This window comes from Berghia stephanieae, chromosome 4, assembly GCF_034508935.2.
Source record: "Berghia stephanieae isolate SIO BIC M18660-M18661 chromosome 4, UCSD_Bste_1.3, whole genome shotgun sequence".
NCBI lineage: Eukaryota > Metazoa > Mollusca > Gastropoda > Nudibranchia > Aeolidiidae > Berghia > Berghia stephanieae.
This window is the reverse complement of record NC_088363.1, coordinates 90,049,715-90,076,051: the sequence shown is the minus strand read 5'-3', so window position 1 is coordinate 90,076,051 and position 26,337 is coordinate 90,049,715. Positions and strand designations below refer to the sequence as shown.

The 26,337-nt window shown below is 34.1% G+C and overlaps 2 protein-coding genes across 6 annotated transcripts in view; both read right to left on the bottom strand.

Annotated features, from left to right (window-relative positions):
• LOC144971544 (protein dispatched homolog 3-like) overlaps window positions 1-747 on the bottom strand; it is a 38,932-nt gene extending 38,185 nt beyond the window's left edge. Inside the window, exon 1 of one of the 2 annotated variants that reach the window (XM_078912558.1) lies at window positions 468-747. The gene's annotated coding sequence lies outside the window, so the exon portion shown is untranslated. The remainder of the gene's footprint in view (window positions 1-467) is intronic. The other variant, XM_078912559.1, reaches the window with a different exon arrangement.
• A 15,371-nt stretch (window positions 748-16,118) lies between these two features.
• The window catches only part of LOC144971543 (DIS3-like exonuclease 2), a 32,941-nt gene continuing 22,722 nt past the window's right edge, over window positions 16,119-26,337 (bottom strand). For all 4 annotated transcript variants that reach the window (XM_078912554.1, XM_078912557.1, XM_078912555.1 and 1 more), the window contains 6 exons: window positions 25,701-25,787; window positions 23,793-23,940; window positions 22,120-22,250; window positions 21,639-21,743; window positions 19,381-19,548; window positions 16,119-18,396 (listed from right to left, as the gene is read on the bottom strand). In XM_078912554.1, coding sequence (XP_078768680.1) covers window positions 18,334-18,396; window positions 19,381-19,548; window positions 21,639-21,743; window positions 22,120-22,250; window positions 23,793-23,940; window positions 25,701-25,787 — 702 coding nt within the window. In that variant the 3' untranslated portion in view covers window positions 16,119-18,333. The remainder of the gene's footprint in view (window positions 18,397-19,380; window positions 19,549-21,638; window positions 21,744-22,119; window positions 22,251-23,792; window positions 23,941-25,700; window positions 25,788-26,337) is intronic.

Here is a 26,337-nt window from a genome sequence, read left to right as displayed (position 1 = left end):
CCACCAAGATATTTCCGTACGTTGAAAATAGTCTCCTACACACGGTCAGGCTATTATCACCGTCGTAGTCGTACGGTGAAAATAGCGGCTTCCTAATTATAATGCTTTTCATTTTCATCTGAAGATGCCATGTTAAACATGAACATCGTGTGTTTAGCTCTCAATCATTATAATTATATAAATAGAGGTCATAATGACCAGTCGCAAAGCCAACGTAAGGCAGGGTCATGCCGTTGATTGGTCATCTCTTCTTCTCTCAGTCTCAGAGTCAGAGCAGAGACGGAGAATCTCTGCCTCTGGCTCTGACTCTGACTAACAACTCCGGTCAATATTTACACATCAAAAGGAAATTTGGGGGACTTTTATATTGCAAGCCATATTCTTGAAGTTATAATTACATAGCAATGTTGTCAGGTCAATAGTCAACAATTATTCAGAGAGAGCCAAAGACAAGAAGTTAGACCTACCCGATGGACATGGAAAGTGCCCTGGACTCACAATGGAATCGACGAAGTCATTGTCCTGAACTGAAATGGTCCGAGAGCTAGAAATATTCAGCAATTCTTGTAGTTCACATTAGACGTAATTGTTAAGAAATATTGGATACAAACATATTTGTATTGTTTTATGGTTGAAATATGAGTATTTCTTCGTTTTCAATCGAGGCAAGCTGACACAGCTCTCACGGCTCTCACATCAGATACGAAACACGGACTTGTTTACTGTTTACCTATCTAAGTGTGTTTTGTTTTTCTTGACTACTACGTCACCAGTATATGTGTAGCTTTTGGTCTCGTTGACTAGCAATATGTGGGGTTGAGTTCAGACACACATGATGTGGACTGACTGTGGGACTGTGGAATGAAGGGACAATCATATTAATTTGATTTATAATCTAATAAGAACTGTTTATGTCACAATAATGTGATATTTTATACGGCTTGATGTCTCTAAATCCACAAATTAACTTCTTATAAGTTCAAGTTTATTTATAGTTGGCTTTCAACGTGTACATATTAGAGCCAATAGCATTTAGATACAACAATAATAGTATATTGCACATAATTGAATCAATAAACGAATATATAAAAACCAGTTTGTAGTCCTAGATAGATATGTATTATAAGGTAAATTATAAAATGTTATAATAAAAAAATAAAATCATTATTTTATTAAATAGGGACTACTTTTAAATTGGGGGGGGGGGGGGGGGGGGGGGGGTGAGTCTCTATCTATCTATCTGCCTGTCTGTCTATGTTTCCTTCAGTGACACCCGAACACAATTAATTCTTGGCTTTATTTAACAATGATGTAATGGAGTTTATGATTTTGCGTTGGTTTGAGAGTATTTTTCCGCGACAGAAATGAGCCCATTAGGGTGGGTTATCGGACTTGTAAACAAGTGTATACTCGTCGATCTCTCTCTCTCTCTCTCTCTCTCTCTCTCTCTCTCTCTCTCTCTCTCTCTCCCATACACTGTCTACCCCATCCCTCTCCTGCCTGCTCCTCCCCCAACCCCCCAACTTGATCATAGACAAGCTATGTGAGACAAATAAGCAACCAAGAGAAACTCTGAAGCAAAAGATAGAACAAAACACAGTATCATTATTATTATTATTATTATTATTATTATTATTATTATTATTATTATTATTATTATTATTATTATTATATTATTATTATTATTATTATTATTATTATTATTATTATTATTATTTTATTATTATTATATTATTATTATTATTATTATTATTTATTATTATTATTATTATTATTATTATTATTATTATATTATATTATTATTATTATTATTATTATTATTATTATTATTATTATTATTATTATTATTTATTATTATTATTATTATTATTATTATTATTATTATTATTATTATTAGCTATTATTATTATTATTATTATTATTATTATTATTATTATTATTATTATTATTATTATTATTATTATTATTATTATTATCACGTATTATTATTATTCTTATTATTATTATCATCATCATCATCATATTTCAATAATGATGATGATGATGAAGAGGATGATGATAATGATAATAACAATAATAATAACAATAATAGTAATGATGATGATGATGATAATAATAATAATAATAATAATAATAATAATAATAATAATAATAATAATAATAATAATAATAATAATAATAATAATAATAATAATAATAATAAATAACAAACTTGTAACTCGAACCAATCAGTTGGATGTAATCAGAAAGCTGAACATTCATTCTCATTCATCCCACTATCATTACCTACATACAGTGACGTAGGTGTCGCCTGTATTAGTTTCATGGTAACCTAGGAAAATCGATCTGTGTGTCAATCTATCCCAGCCTTTATAATAATATGACCAACCATTGATGATAACATTGTCATTTGTTGTTACCCAAGTCAAATTTTTTTAAAATTGAGCTTTATATAGCGCAATATCCACTAAATGTGCTCAAAGCGCTTTACATGGGGTCCCTGGTCAACAGCAACATTTAAAATGTAGGACGGGACATGACGCCTGTTAGGCGATATTACATTTTTTTCGGACAAAGACAACGCTGTTAACGACCAGGTACTCATTTTACACCTGATTACGGTGAGAGAATGTGAGTAAAGAGCCTTTTCCAAGGACTCAACTATGCTCGAACCCAGGACCTTCCGATCCGAAAGCGAGTGTCATACCACTAGACCACATAGCCTTTTTACCAATCCCAATAACTAACTGTCATCATCATTTTGTTTGTTTGTTGGTTTAGGTCTCTTCCAACACAATTGAGGTTATATGAGAGACCGCTGAAACAAAAAAACAAGCAATCTAACAAAAATAGTACAAATGTAAATCAAAATCATAACCTAAAGATATCATAAACTAAATTATAAATAACCAAGAACAAACAGGCAGAAGATTTACAGAAAAAAAAATATCCCCTGTCAAAAATACAATCACAAACCAAAGAAGCAGGATAGGCTAGTAAAGAGAAGAAGAAACGACATCACTATCGGATCGTACACCCATGAGGTATATGATTCAAGGGTGATGCTCCCATCCAACCGCCCGCAATCATCATCATCATTGCCTTTTTCACCCTGGGTCAAGGTATAGGCCACAGACAAACAGTTTCCATCCTTCTATATCTGAGCTAACTTCTTTTTTTTTTTTAAATTTCATTCCATGTCTTACCACTTCTCGGTCTATCAGCTTCTTTAATTCTTCTCCATGTTCCTCGTGGCCTTCCCCTTGATTTAATTGTGTAACGATAATAATAAAATACGTGTTTTATCAGCGCTATGTGGTCTAGTGGTATGACACTCGCTTTCGGATCGGAAGGTCCTGGGTTCGAGCCTCGCGCTCGGCGCATAGTTGAGTCCTTGAAAAAGGCTCTTTACTCACATCCTCTCACCGTACTCAGGTGTAAAATGAGTACCTGGCCGTTTAACAGTGTTGTCTTTGTCCGAAAATTGTAATATGTCTTGTCCTATATGTTAAATGTTGCTGTTGGTCAGTGACCCCTTGTAAAGCGCTTTGAGCACATTTAGTGGATATTGCGCTATATAAAGCTCATTTTTTTAAACGAATCCTAATAACCAACTGTGTAACGACAATAATATACGTGTTTTATCATGGTTACATTATTATATATTGCATAGCCAGAAAGGAACACTTAAGATATTTACAACGTTGTTTAATAATTAGAATCGAGATTTAATATAATATAATATATAATATGATGACGCAGCAGCGAGGAAACAACGTTATAGGCGTAATAATTCTAAGAGGTGAGAAAACTAATAATATAATACTAGAGTCTAGTTCCTTAATAAATAGTCGAGCGCTTTATCCATACAGTGTTCGACTATAAGGAGATTGAAATTACTAATTTTCACCGTAATATTAGAGCAGAAATTTTCTTTTATAAAAATGATTTTGCCATTGACGTAGTGAACTGCTTGAAATAATATTGTAGGCGAAATAAGAGGTGAGAATAATAATAACATATTATAGATAGAATGCGTTTGGCCAAGGAGTTCACAACATTGCCATCCGGAAGTATAACGGACCAACACACAAACTCTGTGTAACCATGAACTTTTATAGTCTTGTTAATACAGTTTAGTGAGAACAACTCACAAACGCGGATGGCAAAAACAATAACAAAGGCCCGAATGACGTCATTTGCATACTATCTATCTATCTATCTATATATATATATATATATATATATATATATATATATATATATATATATATATATATATATGTGTGTGTGTGTGTGTGTGTGTGTGTGTGTGTATGTGTGTGTGTGTGTGTGTGTTTCCAGTAGTGTCAATACTCAAGGACCCGAAATTCTACAATAAAACAGTTAATGTCGGTACTTCAATTAATATTTTTTCACTGATCAGAATTGAAATAAACGTTAGTGAAAAACCCCCAACAAAACACACACACACACCACACCACAAACACACACACACACACATACACACACACATATAAAGGAAAGCTAGTACTTATATATGTTCTGGGACAACAAAAAGTTTGGTGTAAACCCACATGATTATACTACGAGTACATTATAATGAAGTTCCTTGTCAACCCCAACGCGGGCTATCTCGCTATTTGTTGATTGTAAATACTTTTCGCCATCAATATTTACATTTTCTGAAACAAGTTATATGCAAATTATTAAAATGACTGCTTTTGGTATTTACATATTTGTCGTTAAATAAAATCACGTGTTTTGTTTTGTTTGTTTTTAAGGGTTTTACGGCGCTTGCAACACATTTAGGTTATATCAGCGCCAATAAAAAGGAAGAAAATTGGATAGTAAAAAGTTCTAGAATTACAATTAAAGCACCCAAGAAAAAGAAAGACATATGAGAACTGGGAACAAATAGAGATCAGATGTAGATTCCAAGAGCATACCACCAATGTATTTTGTTTGAGATCACCTATAAGTCTTATCCGGACACAAGCACAAAATCCAACAAAGAGGAATACACTCAAATACCTACATTATACATTCAAAATAAATATAACAATACATAACAGAGAGATGATTTACAAGGAAAAAAATATCATCTCCCAAAACTATAACTATACATTTGACTGTTTCCCTCCCAGCTAGGACTCCGGCCAGGGCCAGGACAAAACCAAGTAATCTCATTCCAAGACAAAGACAGAAAGCATGTTAGAAAACAGATATAAGGGGATAGAAGACACAGTATGTACCCCCCTGCCCATTATGGGAGGTCAAGAACCCCACCCAGAAAATCACGTGTAAGCCAATGCTAATGTTCTTTTTCTTTTTTTTTCGGCTATGTGGTCTTGTGACATGACAATCGCATTCGGATCAGAAGAACCTGGGTTCGAGTCTCGCTCTGAGTCCTTAGAAAAGGATTTTTACTCACATTCTCTCACCGTTATAATGTGTCAAACGAGTACCTGGTGGTTAACAGCGTTGTCTCTGTAATATCGCTTGACATGCCTTATATCTCGTTCTGCATGTCAAGTGTTGCTGTTGGCTAAGGGAGCGTTCACATATTACGTCATCAGCTAGGGGGGGGGGGGGGGTTCTACCAAATGTTGACATGTGTTGACATGGGGGAGGGGGTCAGACCCAAGATGATGTCATCAAAACATAGGCAAATTAGGCCTATTTTATTAAATGCAAGAGCTTCAAAAATGATTTGGAAGCCTATTTCAAAGTTTGTTCCTTTCAAAACAGCTAAAGATAAATTGCTATGATGAGTATTGCCCATCTCTCAAGAAACAAGATGGGAAAGGGGTATCACTTCTCAAAAGGCGAACTTGCCCTAAATGTTCATTGTATCACTCCTTGATCACAGCAAGGAAAGACCATTCACGAAAATGTGGCATACAAGAAGAACATTTTTTGTTTGTTTGTTGCTTTAGGTCTCTTCCAACACAATTGAGGTTATATGAGAGACCGCTGAAACAAAAAAAACAAGCAATCTAACAAAAATAGTACAAATGTAAATCAAAATCATAACCTAAAGATATCATAAGCTAAATTATAAATAACGAAGAACAAACAGGCAGAAGATTTACAGAGAAAAAAAATATCCCCTGCCAAAAATACAATCACAAACCAAAGAAGCAGGATAGACTAGTAAAGAGAAGAAGAAACGACATCACTATCGGATCGTACACCCATGCGAACATCATAGGTATATGATTCAAGGGTGATGCTCCCATCCAACCACCCGCACAAGAGCAGCAAATGGGAGAAAGTGATAACGATGAAGATGAAATTGATGATACTATTTATAGAACATTGCCAGAGGTCCAAGGCAGAAACATTTTTGAATCAATTAATTTTATGTTTGGAAATTGAAACAGAAATTTATTCCACTAAAAGACTAATATGCTATAAAATAATTTGCCTCCTATACTATTTTAAATTACACTTTCTGAAAATTTTTTAATAGCACCTGCACCAAGTAGCCTAATTTAAATAATGTTTGTTAGATTTTATCTTTGCAAATTTAAATTTTATGTCCCCATTGTATCGTAAAACATAAATTATCAACAGTTTCTGAAATTAATAAAATGTCTGAATGTGTTTTATCAAACGTTGATAATCAATGTTTATGGTTTGAAAATGAATAATAAATATTGTGAAATTAAAGTTATCTTTTAGTTTTTATTAAATTAGATGACGTCATCATCTGTTGGGGGGGGGGGGGGGGTCAGGTCAATGATGACAAGTGATGACTTGGGGGAGGGGTCTAAAAAGGGCAACTTTTTGATGACGTAATATGTGAACGCTCCCTAAGGGACCTTTACCACCGTATAGATAGTATGCGCTTGGCTAAGAAGTTCACAACATTACCATCCGGAAGTATAACGGTCCAACACACAAAACTGTGTGTAACCTTAAACGTTTATAGTCTGGTTAACACAATTTGTTGAGAATTACTCATAAACGCGGATTGCAAAAAGCAATAACAAATCCCTGAATGACGTCAACTTCATTCTATCTATACTCTCGTTTGCTATGCCAGGGGGCGTTGGAAAGCGCTTTGGTATGTTTAGTGGATATTGCGCGGTATAAAAACTCAAATTGTTTTTGTTTGAATTTTGAAAAGTACCAACAATCTTTTGGGTGAGATAATAGCAAAGAGGTATATAGAGAGCTAGGATTGAGAGATGTGTGTATTGTATAAGGTAAAGGGTGATATGAAGGAACTAAGCCTGGAGAAAGCAGATGATGCTCTCAACCGAGATGCATGGAGACGATGTGACATTCATTATGGCAACCCAGCAAAATGCGGGATAAGCTGAAAGAAGAAGAGGCTTATATTTTTTTTCCCAGCAGTCTGGCATTGCAACAAATTCAAAGTTCGCATTTCATTTCTCATTAATTTTTTTCTTAAAATCAAATTTCGTGGTCGGATTTCTCTCGAAAAAACACCGTTTTGAGACGAAGGGTCACATATAAACTGGGTCAAAATTCTGGTCCCGTGGATCCACGAACCCCCTGCTTACTTGTTATAATGACGGTCGCTGTATTGCCATTAATTACTAGCCATGGTTCATGAATGGACTTATAAATCTACCTCTCTCGTCACAGTAGGGCAATCAGTGCGTACTGGCAGTGTTATAGATAATATGTGACCCATCGTCTCAAAACGGTATTATATCGGAACGAACCATATGCTTAAAAAAAACCCCGAATTAAATGTTAAACTGATCAAAAATATAAATCGTTGGCATTAGCGCCCTAAAATATGGTATCCATTCTCCTCAATAAAACATACAAAACTCATCACAAGTCTGATATTTCTGGCTACAAATTCAAATTTCAACATCTTAACCAACCCGACTTAATACCGTTTTGAGGCGAAGGGTCACATATACACACTCTATAAATGACCGTATATTGTGAACACCTTCTTCTTCTAGGTTCCATGCCTGGTCCAGGCTTCGGATACTGCATGAATTATCTATTATTGTGAACACCACAAAACCGATTTAAGTTCTTGTTAATTCCCGTTTCTGTTCGGACAACTTAAACAGACTGACTAAATAATATGACCCACCGTCACAATGCGTATTATGTCAGGGTAGATTGATTAGGGGCGTGAGATTGAATTTACAGCCACAAACATGAAACTTGGTGGAGAATACATATATTTAGAACGAAACTGACGTCACTCAGCTCCTTGGTTTCTTTTTTTTTTTTTTTTTGGTGTGTGTTTTGTTTTGTTTTTAAACAGCCATTTTATTTTTATTTCTCATCAAATTCTATTAATCAGTCTATACACACGTTTAAGATTACACATAATTTTGTGTGTTGGTACGTTATCATACATAGCTACATACATAGAGAGTGAGTGTGTGTATAGATATGTGTGTGTGTGTGTGTGTGTGTGAGAGAGAGAGAGAGAGAGAGAGAGAGAGAGAGAGAGAGAGAGAGAGAGAGAGAGAGAGAGAGAGAGAGAGAGAGAGAGAGAGAGAGAGAGAATAATTATGTTGCGCATTCCTCAACGTCCCTCTATACTTTTTGCTTAACCACGGAAGTAAGTGCCAGTGTTGGTCATAAATATTGTTTGTTTGTTTTTAAGGGTTTTACGCCGCTTGCAACACATTTAGGTTATATCAGCACAAGTAAAAAGGAAGAAAATGGGATAGTAAAAAGTTATAGAATAACAATTGAAGCACCAAAGAAAAAGTAAGACAAAGGGGAACTGGGAACTAATAGGGATCAGATGTAGATTCCAAGAGCATAATGTTCTTAGTTTGAGATCACATACAAGTCTCATCCGGACACAAGCACGAGATCCAACTAATAGGAATACACTCAAATGCTTACATTATACATTCAAAACAACAAATATAATAATACATTACAGAGAGATGATTGACAAGGAAAAAATGTAATCTCCCAAAACTACAACTACACATTCGACTGTTTCCCTCCCAGCCAAGGACTCCGGCAAGGGTCAGAACAAAACGAAGTAATCTCATTCCAAGACAAAGACAGAAACCAATAATTGGAAAATATAGAAGTGGATTAGACAGAAGACACAGCAAGTACTTCCCTGCCCACTATGGGAGGTCGTGAACCCCACCCAGTGGTCATAAAGAACACTGAAACTAACCAAAGGATCAATACGAGTGGCTTGTACTTGTAACCATGTCATGATTTGTAACGGCGTGTATAACACGCCCAGAACTATGTATCACGGTGCTGTTTGGATAATAGAAGTGCTCCGCTTTATCAAATGAGTAGATTAACGAAGTGTGACGTAGCCATACGAGTCAATCATCCTAATCTGGCGTTAAAGATATTATAATAAAGAACGGGCTACACGCGATAAAGTTAATTGCCTTGCTTGCATAGTTACCATCTACTAAATCAACGAGCTAGCTTTTTGTGAGGAGAGGTTAAACCTTTCGTGCAAGCTTGTATTGCCATTGCTTTCGCGCTTAATATTAGATTAATAATATTAATACTAGCGTACGCTGATTGTGAATAGTTAGAGAAGATAGTCAGAAGATTGGAGATATGTATTTACTAGTAGGTACGCTTCTGCGACAAAATTAAGACAAAGCTGACAATTTCAAACAGGAAGCAGAAAATAAGATACGATCCCAAGAGCAGACTATCCGCAAAAAGTTCAATCCGGACAAAGGCACAAGATTCCGTAAAGAGCGACAGACTTAAATTGATACACATCAATAAATGTATTATGATATTTAAAAGGAGTATGGATTATAAAGGGGGGAAAAGATATCTTTAAAAACTAAGGAAGTTGATTATCAGGGAACTGGATTATCAAGGAAGTGAAAATGTTATTTACGGTTTCATCAAGTCAGTGTATATTATAGTCCAAAACAGAGAGTCGAGCAGAACGGGCAGCGAAGGGGACAACAGAATTTGAATGGGAGAAAAAAAAAGACTAGAATGTGCCAAGTGCTTCTTGACTCACAAACCGTTCATTATTTAAAAACGAAGTTATTAGATAGTTTAGACAATATGATTGCCCAAGAATTCTAAAGGCCAATTCCATGACGCGTCTTTTATACGTGCATATTACGCGCCTACATATTTTCCACGCATTGCGTTTCCTTGTGCAGAGAAAGTGCGTAGTAAAAAGCAAACAAACAAACACACACACAAACAAATACAATAAAAACAACACCAAAAAAAAAAAAACAAACAAACAAAAAAACAAAACAAATAAAAACCGACCAGGCGTCAACTACTACTCGTTTTTGTGAATGAAATGCTGTCAATTTTAAATGATCTAGTAGCTTTATCAAATCAAAAAGCATTTAACACACAGGTTCTGGGTTTATCCATTATGTGGAGTAAGGAACGGAGCTTTAGAACATAGTTCCTAATTTGATATAGAGATGCATCACGAAGACAAAAATTTGCCACTTCGAGCCAAAAGAGCTTTTCATACTTATTAAAACGTAACTTCATCATGACCTCGAGAGTCAAGTTTTATTTTCTTTGTTTTGTTTTTAAGGGTTTTACGGCGCTTGTAACACATTTAGGTTATATCAGCGCCAGTAAAAAGGAAGAAAATGGGATAGTAAAAAGTTATAGAATTACAATTAAAGCATCAAAGAATAAGACAGACAAAGGGGAATTGATTCAAATAGGAAACAGATGTAAATTCCAATAGCACACTATCAGTGCACTTAGTTTGAGATCACCTTGTCGTGAATAGATTTTGAGATGTAAAAATCTATTCACGATGGGAAATAAAATAAATAAAAAATGTGCACGAGGCATGTATCTCCACATGAGTGGGTAGTCGCCACCGAAGTGGGTAGAACGCGATTTACTAAGTACACATACCTAGATTTTGTTGTTCGTAATACGAAACGTTTTACATTGATTCAAATAAGTCAAAGAGAGCGAGTAAGCGGTGACTGTCGCTTATACAAACAGAATATGACGTCACAATCACAAAACGGAACATCATGACAACTAAGAACAACTCACAACAGCCTCGATCGAGATAGTACACACCAATACACAAACACACAACATAAAATGGGATATCATTCCCTACAACCTTAACGTCTCATTCACACACAAGCACAGATCCCTACTAAGAGGAACACACTCAAATGTTTACAAATCATATATGATACATAAACCAAACATAATACAGTGCATAACAGGGAGATGATTTACAAAGAAAAAAAATATCATCTCCTAAAACTAACTTTACATTTGACTATTTCCCTCTCATTCCAAGACAAAGACAGAAAGCACGTTGGAAAACGACATAGGGGGATAGAAGACACTGTATGTACCTCCCTGCCCACTATGGGAGGTCAGGACCCCCACCCAGGCTTTGATCCATGAGGACAACATGTTTCGCTTTGTAAAATTTATATGTATACATTGTCGCCATAGATTCTCAACTTTGTGTTTATACATTTTTATGCATGCCACGTCTGTAAACGAATTTCCATTTTTTTTTTTGGATGAAAAAAGTATATTATTATTATTATTATTATTATTATTAGTACCAGCAATTCTTAAAAATGTAGATTATGAATCAATCGTTCTAGGAAATAGTGTGATTGAAACTGCTGTGTTGTTCGAAAATTGGGTTTATTTATTGATTCAGATAATTTTACCAGCCAAGTAAATCATATTGTAAGGTTAATGTACATGTAATTGAGAGGAATACGTCGTGTTAGACATCTCATTACAAGAGACATCTCGGCTTTGTTAGTTAATTATCTAATCCTGTCAAAGCTAGATTATTGCAATTCTCTCCTCTCTTCTATAAATAAAGACAAAATATAATCCCTTCCTGTAGCCCAGAACGATGCTGCCATACTTTTTTTTTTTATAGAAAGAGGAGAAATAAATCTGCATCGGGTTTGAGAATTCCACTGGCTCTCATTGAGAAACGTATAAGATCTGTACTATTATTTTTTAATCACCGCATTGTCCTGGATACATTAATGAAATGATTAAATTATGTCAACCTAAGTTACAGAAAGGACAGCCCCCCAAAAAATTCACGACTTGGAAATTTACACAACATTACTTTATTTCATTTTTAGATGCTTCAATATAAAAATAAGTTACCAAGAACCCCCCCCCCCCCCCCCCCCCCCAAAAAAAAAAAAAAAAAAAACAACAAAAAATAAACAACAAAAAAAAACAAAAAAATACACACACACACTTTTTAACTCTGACAACAAATAAAGGGAGGTAGAAGACGCAGCGTGTTTGTTTTAATTGTTTTTCAGTGTTTTAGGCGCTTGCAACACATTAAGGTCATATCAGCGCCAGTAAAAAGGAAGAAAATGGGGTAGTAAAAAGTTCTAGAATTACAATAAAAGCACCCAAAACAAAGGGGAATTGGTTCAAACAGGAAACAGATGTAGATTCCAAGAGCATACTATCAAAGTACTTAGTTTGAGATCACCTAAAAGTCTCATCCAGACACAAGCACAGGCCCCAACTAAGAGGGACACACTCAAATGTTTTCAAATCATATTTAATATGTAAACAAAACAATACAGGACATAACAGAGAGATGATGTACAAGCAAAAAAATATCATCTTCCAAAACTCTTAACTAAACAGTTGACTGTCTCCCTTCCAGCCAGGGTATCCGGCCAGGACCTGGACAAAACCAAGTAAACTCATTACAAAGATAAAGATAGACAGCATGTTGGAAAACAGATAGTGGGGGATAGAAGACACAGCAAGTGCCTCCCTGCCCACTATTGTTTTTGTTTTTAAGGGTTTTACGGCGCTTGCAACACATTTAGGTTATATCAGCGCCAGTAAAAAGGAAGAAAATGGGATAGTAAAAAGTTCTAGAATTACAATTGAAGCATCCAAGAGAAAGTAAGACATAGGGGAACTGGGAACAAATAGGGATCAGATGTAGATTCCAAGAGCATACCACCAATGTACTTAGTTTGAGATCACCTATAAATCTCATCCGGACACAAGAATAAAATCCAACAAGAGGAACACACTCAAATGCTTACATTATACATTAAAAAATAACAAATATACTAATACATATCAGAGAGATGATTTACAAGGAAAAAAATATCATCTCCCAAAACAATAACTATGCATTTGACTGTTTCCCTCCCAGCCAGGACTCCGACCAGGGCCAAGAAAAAAAACAAGTAATCTCAATTCCAAGACAAAGACAGAAAGCATGTTGGAAAACAGATATAAGGGGATAGAAGACACAGTGTGTACCTCCCTGCCCGCTATGGGAGGTCAGGATCCCCACCCAGCCTGCCCACTATGGGAGGTCAGGAACCCACCCAGGAGGCCAGAGATTAATCTTCACAATGACATGGCATATTATTGTATTAACATAGTTATACATTATTTCATAATTTAAAATTGATTTTTTATTTACATTTAAGATTGACACTTGCTTGAGACATGCATAAACAATGTATGATAATGAAGAAAAAAAAGTCAAAACAAATATATCACTTTTAAAAGCAGCTGAGTTTGATCAAGCAATGCTGATATGGACACACTTCTACAGTAAAGTCTACTGTAAGGATTTACTAAGTGAATACATTTTCTGAAAACCAGTTTTAGTTTTGGTAGTTATTCTTTTTTAACTCCACTTGTGATACTTTAGGTCCTTTAAGAACAAGATGATGGGGAGATTTAATGATTGTTTTTGTTTGTTTTTTAAGGGTTTTAAGGTGCTTGCAACACATTTAGGTTATATCAGCGCCAGTAAAAAGGAAGAAAATGGGACAGTAAAAAGTTCTAGAATTACAATTAAAGCACCCAAGAAAAAGTAAGAAAAAGGGAAATGGGAACAAATAGGGATCAGATGTAGATTCCAAGAGCATACCACCAATGTACTTAGTTTGAAATCACCTACAAGTCTCATCCAGACACAAGCACAAAATCCAACAAAGAGGAATACACTCAAATGCTTGCATTATACATTCAAAATAACAAATATAATAATACATAACAGAGAGATGATTTACAAATTTACAACGAAAAAAAATATCATCTCCCAAAACAATAACTATGCATTTGACTGTTTCCCTCCCAGCTAGGACTCAAGCCAGGGCCAGGACAAAACTAAGTAATATCATTCCAAGACAAAGACTGAAAGCATGTTGGAAAACAGGTACTGGGGGATAGAAGATACAGCAAGTACCTCCCTGCCCACTATGGGAGGTAGGGAACCCACCCAAACAACCAGATGAAAAACTTAACTCCAAATCAAGGGCAACACATGAAGATCAAATAATTGGAGAATCTGGACCATGTCTGACAAGCGAACAAAATTAAAAAAAATATATATTGCTGTCAAAAAGACCCGACAACGTATAAATTCATACAAAACAGCTAAAAATTTCCATATCATGAGACGATGAATTTAACATCGATGGATGACTAATATGTACCTAGAAAAATGCCGCTTATCCTTTGCTTTTGTTTTGTTTATTTTTTTTTGTTTTGAGTGAGGACACTCATAATGTCTACTACTGCTTTGTCTCCTTCCCCTCCCCCCCTCCCTTTCTCTCTCTCTCTCTCTCTCTCTCCCTCCCTCTCTTCTCTGCCTGACAGATAAATATTAATCTTACAAAATATCTCAAAATAGATAGTTTTAAAAAACATAAAAATAATAATAACAACAATAATAATAATAATAATAATAATAATAATAATAATAATAATAATAATAATAATAATAATAATAATAATAATAGTAATAAAAACAACAACCACTATAATAATAATAATAATAATAATAATAATAATAATAATAATAATAATAATAATAATAATAATAATAATAATAATAATAATAATAATAATAAACAATCAACCCTGTTACACTACAGACGCCAAAGATTTGTTTTGATTTTCAATTTTTATGGCTCATCCACAACTTTTTAGTTTAGCTGATGATATTCGGGAAACCTTGCTGACTTTCCAAAATGTAAAAAGAAAATACCCAACAACAACGACAACAAAAAACAAAAAACCACCACCTTTCATAAGCTAAATTTGGCAGAGAGAAGTAATTCTGAATTTACGCAATGGAAAATTGAGTGCTTAATATTTAAACAATGGAATGATATTGTTATGGAAGGTATAATACTCTCTCTCTCTCTCTCCCTCTCTCTCTCCTTCCCTTTCTCTCTTTCACTCTCTCTACCCCTCCCCCGCCCCCTTTCCCCCAATGCATCATCTAAATTCTTTAAATATTTCTTTAATCAATCATATTGTGCAAGTATAAAATAAGAAACAGTTTTGTTTGTTTGTTTTAAAGGATTTTACAGGGCTTGCAACACATTTAGGTCATATCAGGGCCAATATAAAGGAGGAAATGTAATAGTCTGGAATTACTGTTAAAGCACCCAAGAAAAACTAAGACAAAGAGGAATTGATTCAAATAGGAACAGATGTAGATTCCAAGAGCACACAATCAGTGTACTTAGTTTGAGATCACCTAAAAGTCTCCTCCAAACACCAAAGGTCCCCACTAATGTTTTTTTAATTTGTTTTTAAGGGTTTTACGACGCTTGCAACACATTTAGGTTATATCAGCGCCACTAAAAAGGAAGAAAATGGGATAGTAAAAAGTTCTAGAATTACAATTAAAGCACCCAAGAAAAAGTAAGACATAGGGGAACTGGGATCAAATTGGGATCAGATGTAGATTCTAAGAGCACACTATCAAAGTACTTAGTTTGAGATCACCTATATATACATGAGTGTTGGTAGGTACTTGTAGGTACGAGAGTGCTTGATAATATTGGTAAGAGCGTATCTAATAAGTTGGGACACTCACATTTTTGTCAATAACATCGGTTCAATGGGTTTCCATCTCCTCGGTCAACATTAGATTTGTAGTGTAGACTACGGATTTAATGCCGACTGAGGAGATGGAAACCCATTGAAACGATCGTATTGACAAAAATGTGAGTATCCCTACTTATATATATATATATATATATATATATATATATAATATATATATATATATATATATATATATATATATATATATATATATATATATATATATATATATATATATATATGTTTAATTTCTTTTTTTAAAATAATTTTGTTAAGCACCTAGAGCTCATATTGCCTGAAATGTTGGTGCTACCATAAATATACACTATCAATATTATGATCATCAAATTCCCTCACCAAGCATAGTGAGCGGCTGACTCCAATCTGATTCAGAGCAAAAGAAAGCTGACAAGGATACTGAAAATATTAAAACGTTTAACAACTTCATTTCATCCTATGATTATACTCTTAAAAATAATATTTAAAAACAACTAGAAAAAAATAATTCATGTGTCGATGCTGCCTTTTAAAAATTTGCTTAATTAAAAAAAAAAATCAAGTGATTTATAACAGAACATTTATGTAGTTGACTAGAACCACTTCAGATTACCCATATTACAATGTGAATAAAAAGTTAGATCAAACAGACAAGGGTAAGACTAACTACTGGTACCAACCAACGAAACAAATAATGGTAGAGTTGGTGGTGATGGGCATAATAGGAATGATGAAATGACGACGGACGACTACTACCTTTACAGTATAGACATTGGTGATGAAAATAATAATAATTATGATGATGATGATGATGATGATGATGATAACAATGTTTTGTTTTGTTTGTTGTTTAAGGGTTTTACGGCGCATGCAACACATGTAGGTTATATCAGCGCCAGTAAAAAGGAAGAAAATGGAATAGTAAAAAAGTCATAGATTTACAATTAAAAGCACACAAGAAAAGTAAGACAAAGGGAAATGGTTCAAGTAAGGAACAGATGTAGATTCCAATAGCATACCTTCAATGTAGGTGGTTAGAGATCACCTAAAAGTCTCATTCTAACACAAGCACAGATCTCCACTAAGAGGAATACATTCCAATGTTTACAAATCATGTTCAAAAAATATTTTTAAATTACAGTACGTAACAGAAAGATGATTTACAAGGAAAAAAGATCACCTCCCATAACTATAAACATACAATCGACTGTTTCTCTCCCAGCCAAGGACTCCTGCCACTGTCAGGACAAAACCAAGTAATCTCATTCCAAGACAAAGACAAAAGCAATTGGAAAACAGATATACGGGGGTAGAAGACAAAGTAAATATCTCCCTGCCCACTATGGGAGGTCAGAATACCCCACCTAACCATGACGATGTGTTGATGATGATCATCATGATTGTGAAGAGATGGCTAGTGAGAGAGAGAGAGAGGAGAAAGAAAAAAGAGAAGACAAACATAAAAATCTAAATTTAAAAAAGTGAAAAAAAAGGATGAAAATAATTAAAATCAGTGTCATAAGATCGATTCTGTACAATTAAAATTGTAAAAAATAAATCATCACAGTCAACAACAGTTTAAAACATAAGAAGTTACCAAAATAATAAGAGTTATCTCAGAAACAAAATAAAAATCAAATATTATATCATGTACTCCTAACCATAACGTTTTCAGCATATATTTTTTCTGAGAGGAGGAGGGGGTGGGGGGAACCTTAACCAAACCAATCGCTCACCTAAGAAATAAATACATCATATTTACATAGAGAACAATTGCAATGCAAATACAATCATCATTAAAAATAAAAATTTCGCCTTCACCTGGACATTCCATGAAGTAATACAGATATCCCATCAAGCAACTCTCCGATAACAACAGGAATCACCATTATTGTCCAAGTGAACACAATTTAGATTAGAAATCTTGCAAAAAAGGGAAACGATTCGAAAGAAAAACAAAAGTGCCTGAAGTTTGTCTTGATACTGGGACCCCCCCCCCCCCCCCCCCCCCCCTTGGGTTGCAGTGCAAAGTCTTAACCACTGAACAACTTCGCCCTGAGAAAGGACTGTATGTGTAAAATCAACTCCTGAAATTATAAAGTAAAACACCCATTCCCACCCACGTCCAGTGGTTTACTCCCTTTGCATGACACCTTGACCAATGATAAATTGTTCACTGATCAAGAAACGCATTATCACTATGTCAATGTGAATACGGATCAAAAATTGAAATCACAAGGACATAAGATCTTATGACATAAGAGATTATAACTGCTACAAATTATCAAACAAATCACTCACAGACGATCACTTAAAAGCAGCACATACACAGTCCATATGATTTAAAACAAAAAAAAAGAGACAACTATAAATGGAGATCATTTCATTTCAGCTAAAGCCAAAATGTAAGGCTTTTAATGGAAGCCTGAATATAAACAGCTGTAAGGGGTTGTAATCTGCAAAACTTGGATGCAGTTGTCAAGACTAATCGGAACTTGCCTCAATCCCTTGAAAACGAATTTGTTCTTTGGGACGGTGGATAACACACTGAGGATAAACATAAGTATGTATAAAACTCAAAATACAAATAGGATGACTGTTTGTTTTTAGAAAAGGCTTCTATCTTTAGAAATAACTATAAAAACATTATCATTTTGTTTCTGAACAATTCTATCGGAATGTTACAAATTCTATCGGAATGTTACAAATCCCTGTATGAAAGAAAATGTAATATTGCTTGTAAAAAAGGGAATGATTTGGGGGGGGGGGGGGGGGGGGGGGGGGGGAGTTTACAATTTTAATATGCGATGACCATTATATGCTAAATGGCTTTGAATATAACTAAGCATCATATCAGTGCTACAGCACATGGAGAGATGCATTTCAGGATTTTGTACTTTGGAATTATAAACAAAAAATCATTAATAAAATAACCCTTAAACTAAATGTTCACCTTATAAAACAGGACAAAGATTGATTCATTTACATGTGATACTAAAGAACATATCATGTATTTTATGGCCAAATTTGGGTAATGGCCTCTTGTTTTTACCATATAACAGATATGGGGTTTAAGGTACAGTAAGGTATTGTACCTTTGATGAACTGACAGAGTTAATTTAAGCACTATCAAAATTTGAGTTAAATGTTATAATTCAATTAAGCAGTAATTGAAACAATTTTCATCACCAATTATTCAGAGCACAACGACTGGTAGATTCATTCATACTTTGCTACGAGTGATAAAGAACTTAATGACAGACCTTGCTCGGTGCATAGTTGAGTCCTTGGAAAAGACTCTTTACTCACATTCTCTCACCGTACTCAGGTGTAAAATGAGTACATGGCCGTTAACAGCGTTGTCTTTGTCCGAAAAAAAATTGTAATATCGCCTAACAGGCGGCATGTCCCGTTCTACATGTTAAATGTCGCTGTTGACCAGACCCCTGGTAAAGCGCTTTGAGCACATTTAGAGGATATTACGCTATATAAAATCTCAATTTGAATTTGAATTTAGACACAAATACTTACTGAATACGTCAAAGGTTTGCTCTCAGCAAACAATTTACAGTCTACCATGGTGAAAATACGGATATTGTGAGAAGTACGGTGATCACAAAGGGTGTCAGCAGCCCACACCAGGTGTAGCTCTGGGCTTTTCATGTTTTTGCGGAAAGAAGAGTCCATTAATGGCAATTTCTGTTGATGTGGTAAAAAATAAAAAACACATGAAAACCCTTTAATAATAATAATAATAATAATAATAATAATAATAATAATAATAATAATAATAGGGAAACAAAGTTAAAAATGTGCCACATCTCAAAATGCCGCTATTCCCATTAAACTTTCTATTGAATGACTATATTATCTAATTCTTATTGTCATAGGGTGATCAGGACATGGATCGCTATATATCTATTTCTTTTTTATTGTGCGGCTATGTGGTCTTGTGGTATGACACTCGCTTTCGGATTAGAAGGTCCTGGGTTCGAGCCTCGCGCTCAGCGCATAGTTGAGTCCTTGGAAAAGGCTCTTTACTCACATTCTCTCACCATACTCAGGTGTAAAATGAGTTAACAGCGTTGTCTTAGTCCGATAAATTGTAATATCGCCTAACAGGCGGCATGTCCCATCCTACATGTTAAATGTTGCTGTTGACCAGGGGCCCCTTGTAAAACGCTTTGAGCACATTTAGTGGATATTGCGCTATATAAAGCTCAATTTTTAATTTTAAAAAAAGCTCAATTGTCGTAAGGTGATTAGGATATAAATTACTATATTATTTCTAATTCTTTATTGACATAAAAGAGAGGATTCAACAAACGCCAACAGCTTGGCCACTACAGTGGTATGAAAAAAAAAACGTGTTAGCTACCCTGCCAATGATCGAGAGAAGTTTGTATGCTTTTGTTTTTAAGGGTTTTACGGCGCTTGCATCACATTAAAAATTAAAAAAAAAAAAAAAAATTAAATTCCCTTTATTCATCCCCAAAGGGAAATGTGTCTTTAGGGTCTATTCCAAGGGAAGACTGGAATAACCCAGGCGTTAGCCACAGAGCAGTGCTGCAAAGTGAGCTAGGGCGAGGTGACTTGCTCAAGGCTACACAACGCAGCAGCGGGTGATTGAACTTGGTTCCTTTCGGGTAGGAAGCAAAGACCGTACCTCTGAGCTACACTGCCCCTTAAGGTCATAATAGCGCCAGTAAAAAGGAAGAAAATGGGATAGTAAACAGTTATAGATTTACAATTAAGGCACCAAAGAAAAAGTAAGACAAAGGGGAATTGGTTAAGATAGGAAACAGATGTAGATTCCAAGAGCACACTATCAAAGTACTTAGTTTGAGATCACCTAATAGTCTCATCCAGACACAAGCAGAGGTCCCCACTAAATGTTTACAAATCATATGTTAAGAATATAAAAAAAAAAAAAAAAACAGTACATAAGAGAGATGATTTACAAGGACAAAAATATCATCTCCCAAAACTATAACTGTACATTCGACTGTTTTCCTCCCAGCCAAGTACTCTGGCCAGGGTCAGAACAAAACTTAAGTAACCTCATTCCATGACAAAGACATAAAGCAATTGGAAAACAGATACAGGGGGAAATAATACAGCAAGTACATCCCTGCCCACTATGGGAGGTCGGGAACCTCACCCAAGATTGAGAGAAGCACATGGGTCAAAGACAAAGAGTTACAATGAAAGGGATGTAACTGTCTATTGCCATGAAATTATACGAAGTACTTTACTTAACAGAGAGTGCATTACAAAGCTTGCTAAAAACATGTAAAACTATTTTGATCACCCTGACTTCTTATGTCCTGGCCATGAGTAAAAAGAGACTTGATTCCTAAATCGGATCTTCTTATCATATCATAAATTTTGGAGTAATCCTGAGCTTTCTGTTATGTTGAAACTCAACTATAGATAGTATGCGCTTGGCTAAGAAACTCATAACATTGCCATCCAGAAGTATAACGGACCAACACACAAAACTGTGTGTATCCATGAACGTTTATAGTCATGTTAATACAGTTCAGTGAGCATTACTCATAAACGGGGATGGCAAAAAACATAAACAAAGACCTGAGTGACGTCATCTTCCAACTATCTATACGTATCATTAAGTCTAAATATAAATGGTCAGTTGTTGATAATTACAAACTACTACCGTAAGAATAATCAGGATTAAAAAACAAAGAATTTGAGAAGAAAAAAAGCACTTCAACCTTAAGTTTTCTATAAGATAAACATTTTCAAATAACATAGATCTGTTAAATCACCTCTAGATACACCCTCTTCACCACTCCAAGCCTGAGAATGAGGACATCAAAGGATTTATCCAACACGGCCATCACCATACCCTTCTCTTCAAGAGGTCCACACTCCTAACAGAAAAAAACAAGATTAAAGAAAATTTGAAAGAATGCAACTGCTAATGATGAATATCATACCATATTTCGCATATGCTTGAGTGATATTATTCTCACATTGTAGTAGTAGTAATAATAATAATAATAATAATAATAATAATAATAATAATAATAATAATAATAATAATAATAATAATAATAATAATAATAATAATAATAACAATAATAATAATAATAACAATAATAATCATAATAATAATAATAATAATAATAATAATAATAATAATAACAATAATAATAATAATAATAATAATAATAATAATAATAATAATAATAATAATAATAATAATAATAATAATAATAATAACAACAACAATAATAATACACATGCCTTAACAAATATAGAAAAGAACATATCAGAGCTCCCATCTGATGCCATTTTTGCATTCAATTTCTTGTCATTGCAGTGATCAGCGCGATTGTTGAGAGCAGGAGTTCCAAGGGTTGTTACCTTGCAATAATCTGAAAATCAAAATTATTATTATTTAGATCATGAATGAGTTACTGCTAAATGTAAATGTAGTGAATGAGGCATATTGGTAGAAATGGCAGATGACGATGTTAAATCCACATGAAATCAACATGTCAAGAAGTAGTAAATAATTTGGACATTACATCCAGAATGTTTTATTTTAATAATAATATATACTTTATTCATCCCGAAAAAAATTACAGACGTGGCATGCATGAAAATGTATAAACACAAAGTTGAGAATCTATGGCGACAATGTATACATATATAGTATATGCAAATGCACAAAAATGTAAAAATATACAACCAAGAACCAATAGGAACACTTAATATATTAATTTGATAAATTTGTGTGTGTTTATTTAATTGGATTGTAAATATTTTGGTTGTTGTTGTTGTTGTTGTTGATGCAGGTAAAATAAATATAACTATTTTCACAATTTAAATATCTATTGATATTTCAAGCCGCTTAAAAAGATAATCTATTTAAAACAGACCAAAATATTCATAATTTGCACCTCTAATTTTTTGTTTGTTAAAGGAGCAAAATTTGTTGTCTAAAAGTTCTTATAATAACAGCCGAAGCTTATATTTCCAATTGCTCAACATTTCAAGCAGTCGAAAACGAAAAAAAAAATAGAAATAGTGGAAGACAATTATTGACATTAATTCCTTCCCTTATCTTTTTATTTTGTTTGTTTTTTTAAAGGGTTTTACGGCGCTTGCAACACACTAAAGTCGTATCAGCACCAGTAAAGAGAAAGAAAATGGGATAGTAACAAGTTCGAGAATGACAATTTAAGCACCCAAGAAAAGGTAAAGACAAAGGGGAATTGGTTCAAATAGGAAACATATGTAGATTCCAAGAGCACACCGTCAAAGTACTTAGTTTGATATCAGCTAAAAGTCTAATCCAGACACAAACAGAGGTCCACATTAAGAGGAATGCCCTCAAATGTTTATAAATCATATTTATGTAAACAAAACATAATAAAGTGCATAACAGAGAGATGATTTACAAGACAAAAAATATCATCTCCTAAAACTCTTAACCATACATTTGACTGTTTCCCTCCCAGCTAGGGTACCCGGCCAGGCCCAGGACAAAACCAAGTAATCTCGTCCCAAGACAAAGACAAAAAGCATGTTGGCAAACTGATATAGGGGGATAAAATATTCACAGTAAGTGCCTCCCTGCCCACTATGTAAGGTCAGGAACCCCACCCAGCATTTTTTAAAATTATTATAATTTGTTTGTTTTTTTAATTTTTGTTTTTTTTGGTTTTGTTTCAGATTAAAAGAAGGTTTTCTAATAAAAACGAAGCCTTGCATAATCATAGATTCCTACTGCACAGATAGTGTAGACTCCTTGGTGTCTTTATTGAAGCTAAAGCCTTAAAGATTAGTTTATATGTTTTCGTTTTATTATCATTTTTTTTTTTGAATTAATAAATTATAATATAATAAATAGGCATAAAAATTTCAAGAACCAATTCCTTTGGAATGATTTGTACAAAACTGCAGTAAATTACCTAAGGAAGCTGCAAGCAATCTGTGGACCATGATGTCCGCGTATCTCCGAATGGGTGATGTGAAGTGAGTGTAGAGAGGCACGTTAAGGGCATAGTGGTGGTACATGTTCTCATCTTCAAACACACCAGCGCAGAAGTATTTGGCATTCTGGTCAAGAAGAAAAATGTCCCCAAGCAAATTATGTTAGTTGAATATAATCATTGTTATTATCAATAAGCCTCCTACAAAATAGACAAGAAAAAGCATGAGACTGCTCGAAAAAAAGAGTAAGATTTGGAGAAAAAGTGTACAATTTAAAAATAGAACAGTGAATGGAGCAGGCACTTATGTTGATAACAACAAGAGATGAAGTGAGTAGGAAAGTGCAGAAGACAATAGAGAATAAAAAATTTTCGCGGCGGTGATGGGGGTTTGAACCCGCGGCCTTACTGGTATGATAACTCCGCCTGGCCGGGGAGAATGTGACTCTCCCGTATGAGCTATCCACGATCCCACTCTAAAAAGATCGTCTCTAAATCTTAGTCATTACTAGAGCCCTCACTCCCAGACTACTTGAGATCGCAGGTCCAACACACACAACCTATGGGATCGTGGAGAGCTCACACGGTAAAGTCACGCTCTTCCCGGCCAGGCGGGGTGGAGAAAAATTTCCACAAGCTTAAAAAGAACTTCAAAGAAAATTATGAAATAATGCAGACAAACCACATACACCTCCTATCCAACAACAATTGGTAAAACATACATTAGAGCCCTACCTACCATTACAAAAAATTCATAGAATTATGACATTTTGGCTTCATTTCCTGAACTTCATGAGTATCTCTAAGTTATTATAACTTATTGAAAATGAAGTTTGATGCCATATTATTTTAAGGATTTTGTTGTATTATTTAATCTTTGTTGATTTTTAAACTTAAATATTGCGACTACAATTTATCTTCTTCTAAAAATTACAAATTTCAATTTTTCAAGTTTGGCATGTCTGTATATTGTAGAGAATACCAAGAAACCTTAGGAGAATATGCATTCCAAGAGAAAAAGTATTCAATCTTAAAAACGTCAACTACAAAAAAGTATACAAATATGCTTTTTTGGCGTACATTTGGCAGCCCTGTTATCATCTATTATTATCATTATTCGTTATTTTGGACTCAAAATTTTTTCAGCCTAACAAACAATTGTTGCGGAAATTAGTTATGAGAGTATCTGACGTGGGGTTGGATAGATTTAACCAGCTGTATAAGATGTACTCAATTCAGAGTGGTCAAGTCTATACTGGTGTATACGTATACCTAAATCAAGCAGCAAATAAAATGAAAAAAACATTGCAATTTTTAAAAAGATTTAATGTAAACAGAATTTAGAAGAAAAAAAAATCTAAATATTCCTAAAACATAAATAAATATATAAAATAAAAATCCCTTTATTCATCTCAACCGGTCTGGAATAATACCTGCATTAGCTGCAGTGCAGTGCCGCAAAGTGAGTCATGGCGAGATGACTTGCCCAAGACCACACAGTGTGATGGATAATCCATCTCGGTACCTTTACAGGTCCAAAGCAAAGACCATTTCACTGAGCCACACTGTGTCCCCTCAATAATTAACGTGATTTACAATGTTATGCAAAAATTGACATTTGGCGTAATTTCCACCAAGAATGCAATACATATATCTGATTTAGTCTAATCCCCTCTACCAGAAAAAAAACCCCAACAAAACAACCCCCCCCCCCCCCCCCAAAAAAAAAAACACAAAAAAACCCACAACAAAAACGAGGATAATGATACACAAAACACATACACACACAACCAAACACACCTCCTAAACAACAGCAACAACAAAAACAAATGTATCTAGTATAGATCAAAAGTCTTAAATAGTATGAATGTGTTTGTAGTATTATACCTGCATGGGTCTGGAGAGGAGGTTGATTAGAACCAATATCCTGGCCATTGACTCCTCATCGTGACCACTGTATCGTTTGATTGATGCCTGGCCAGACACAAGGAATGGTATGATAGTAATGGCAATGATTACAACGATGATGATGGTAATAATAACTATAGTAATATATAATAATAATAATAATAATAATAATAATAATATAATAATAATAATAATAATAATAATAATAATAATAATAATATAAATAAAAATAATAATTATCAATAATAATAATAATAATAATAATAATAATAATAATAATAATAATAATAATAATAATAATAATAATAATAAAAAAATAAAAATAATAATTAACAAATAATAATAATAATAATAATAATAATAATAATAATAATAATATATAATAATATAATAACAATAATAATAACAATAAAAATAATAATGATAATAATAATAATAATAATAATAATAATAATAATGATGATGATGATGATGATGATGATGATGATGATGACGACGACAATGATCGATGATGATGATGATAATAAAAAATGACTGATATGATTGATATCAATGCTAACAGTATCCCAATAGTGCTTATTATGGTTGAAACCATTTTCAAGTATGTTTGCATTTA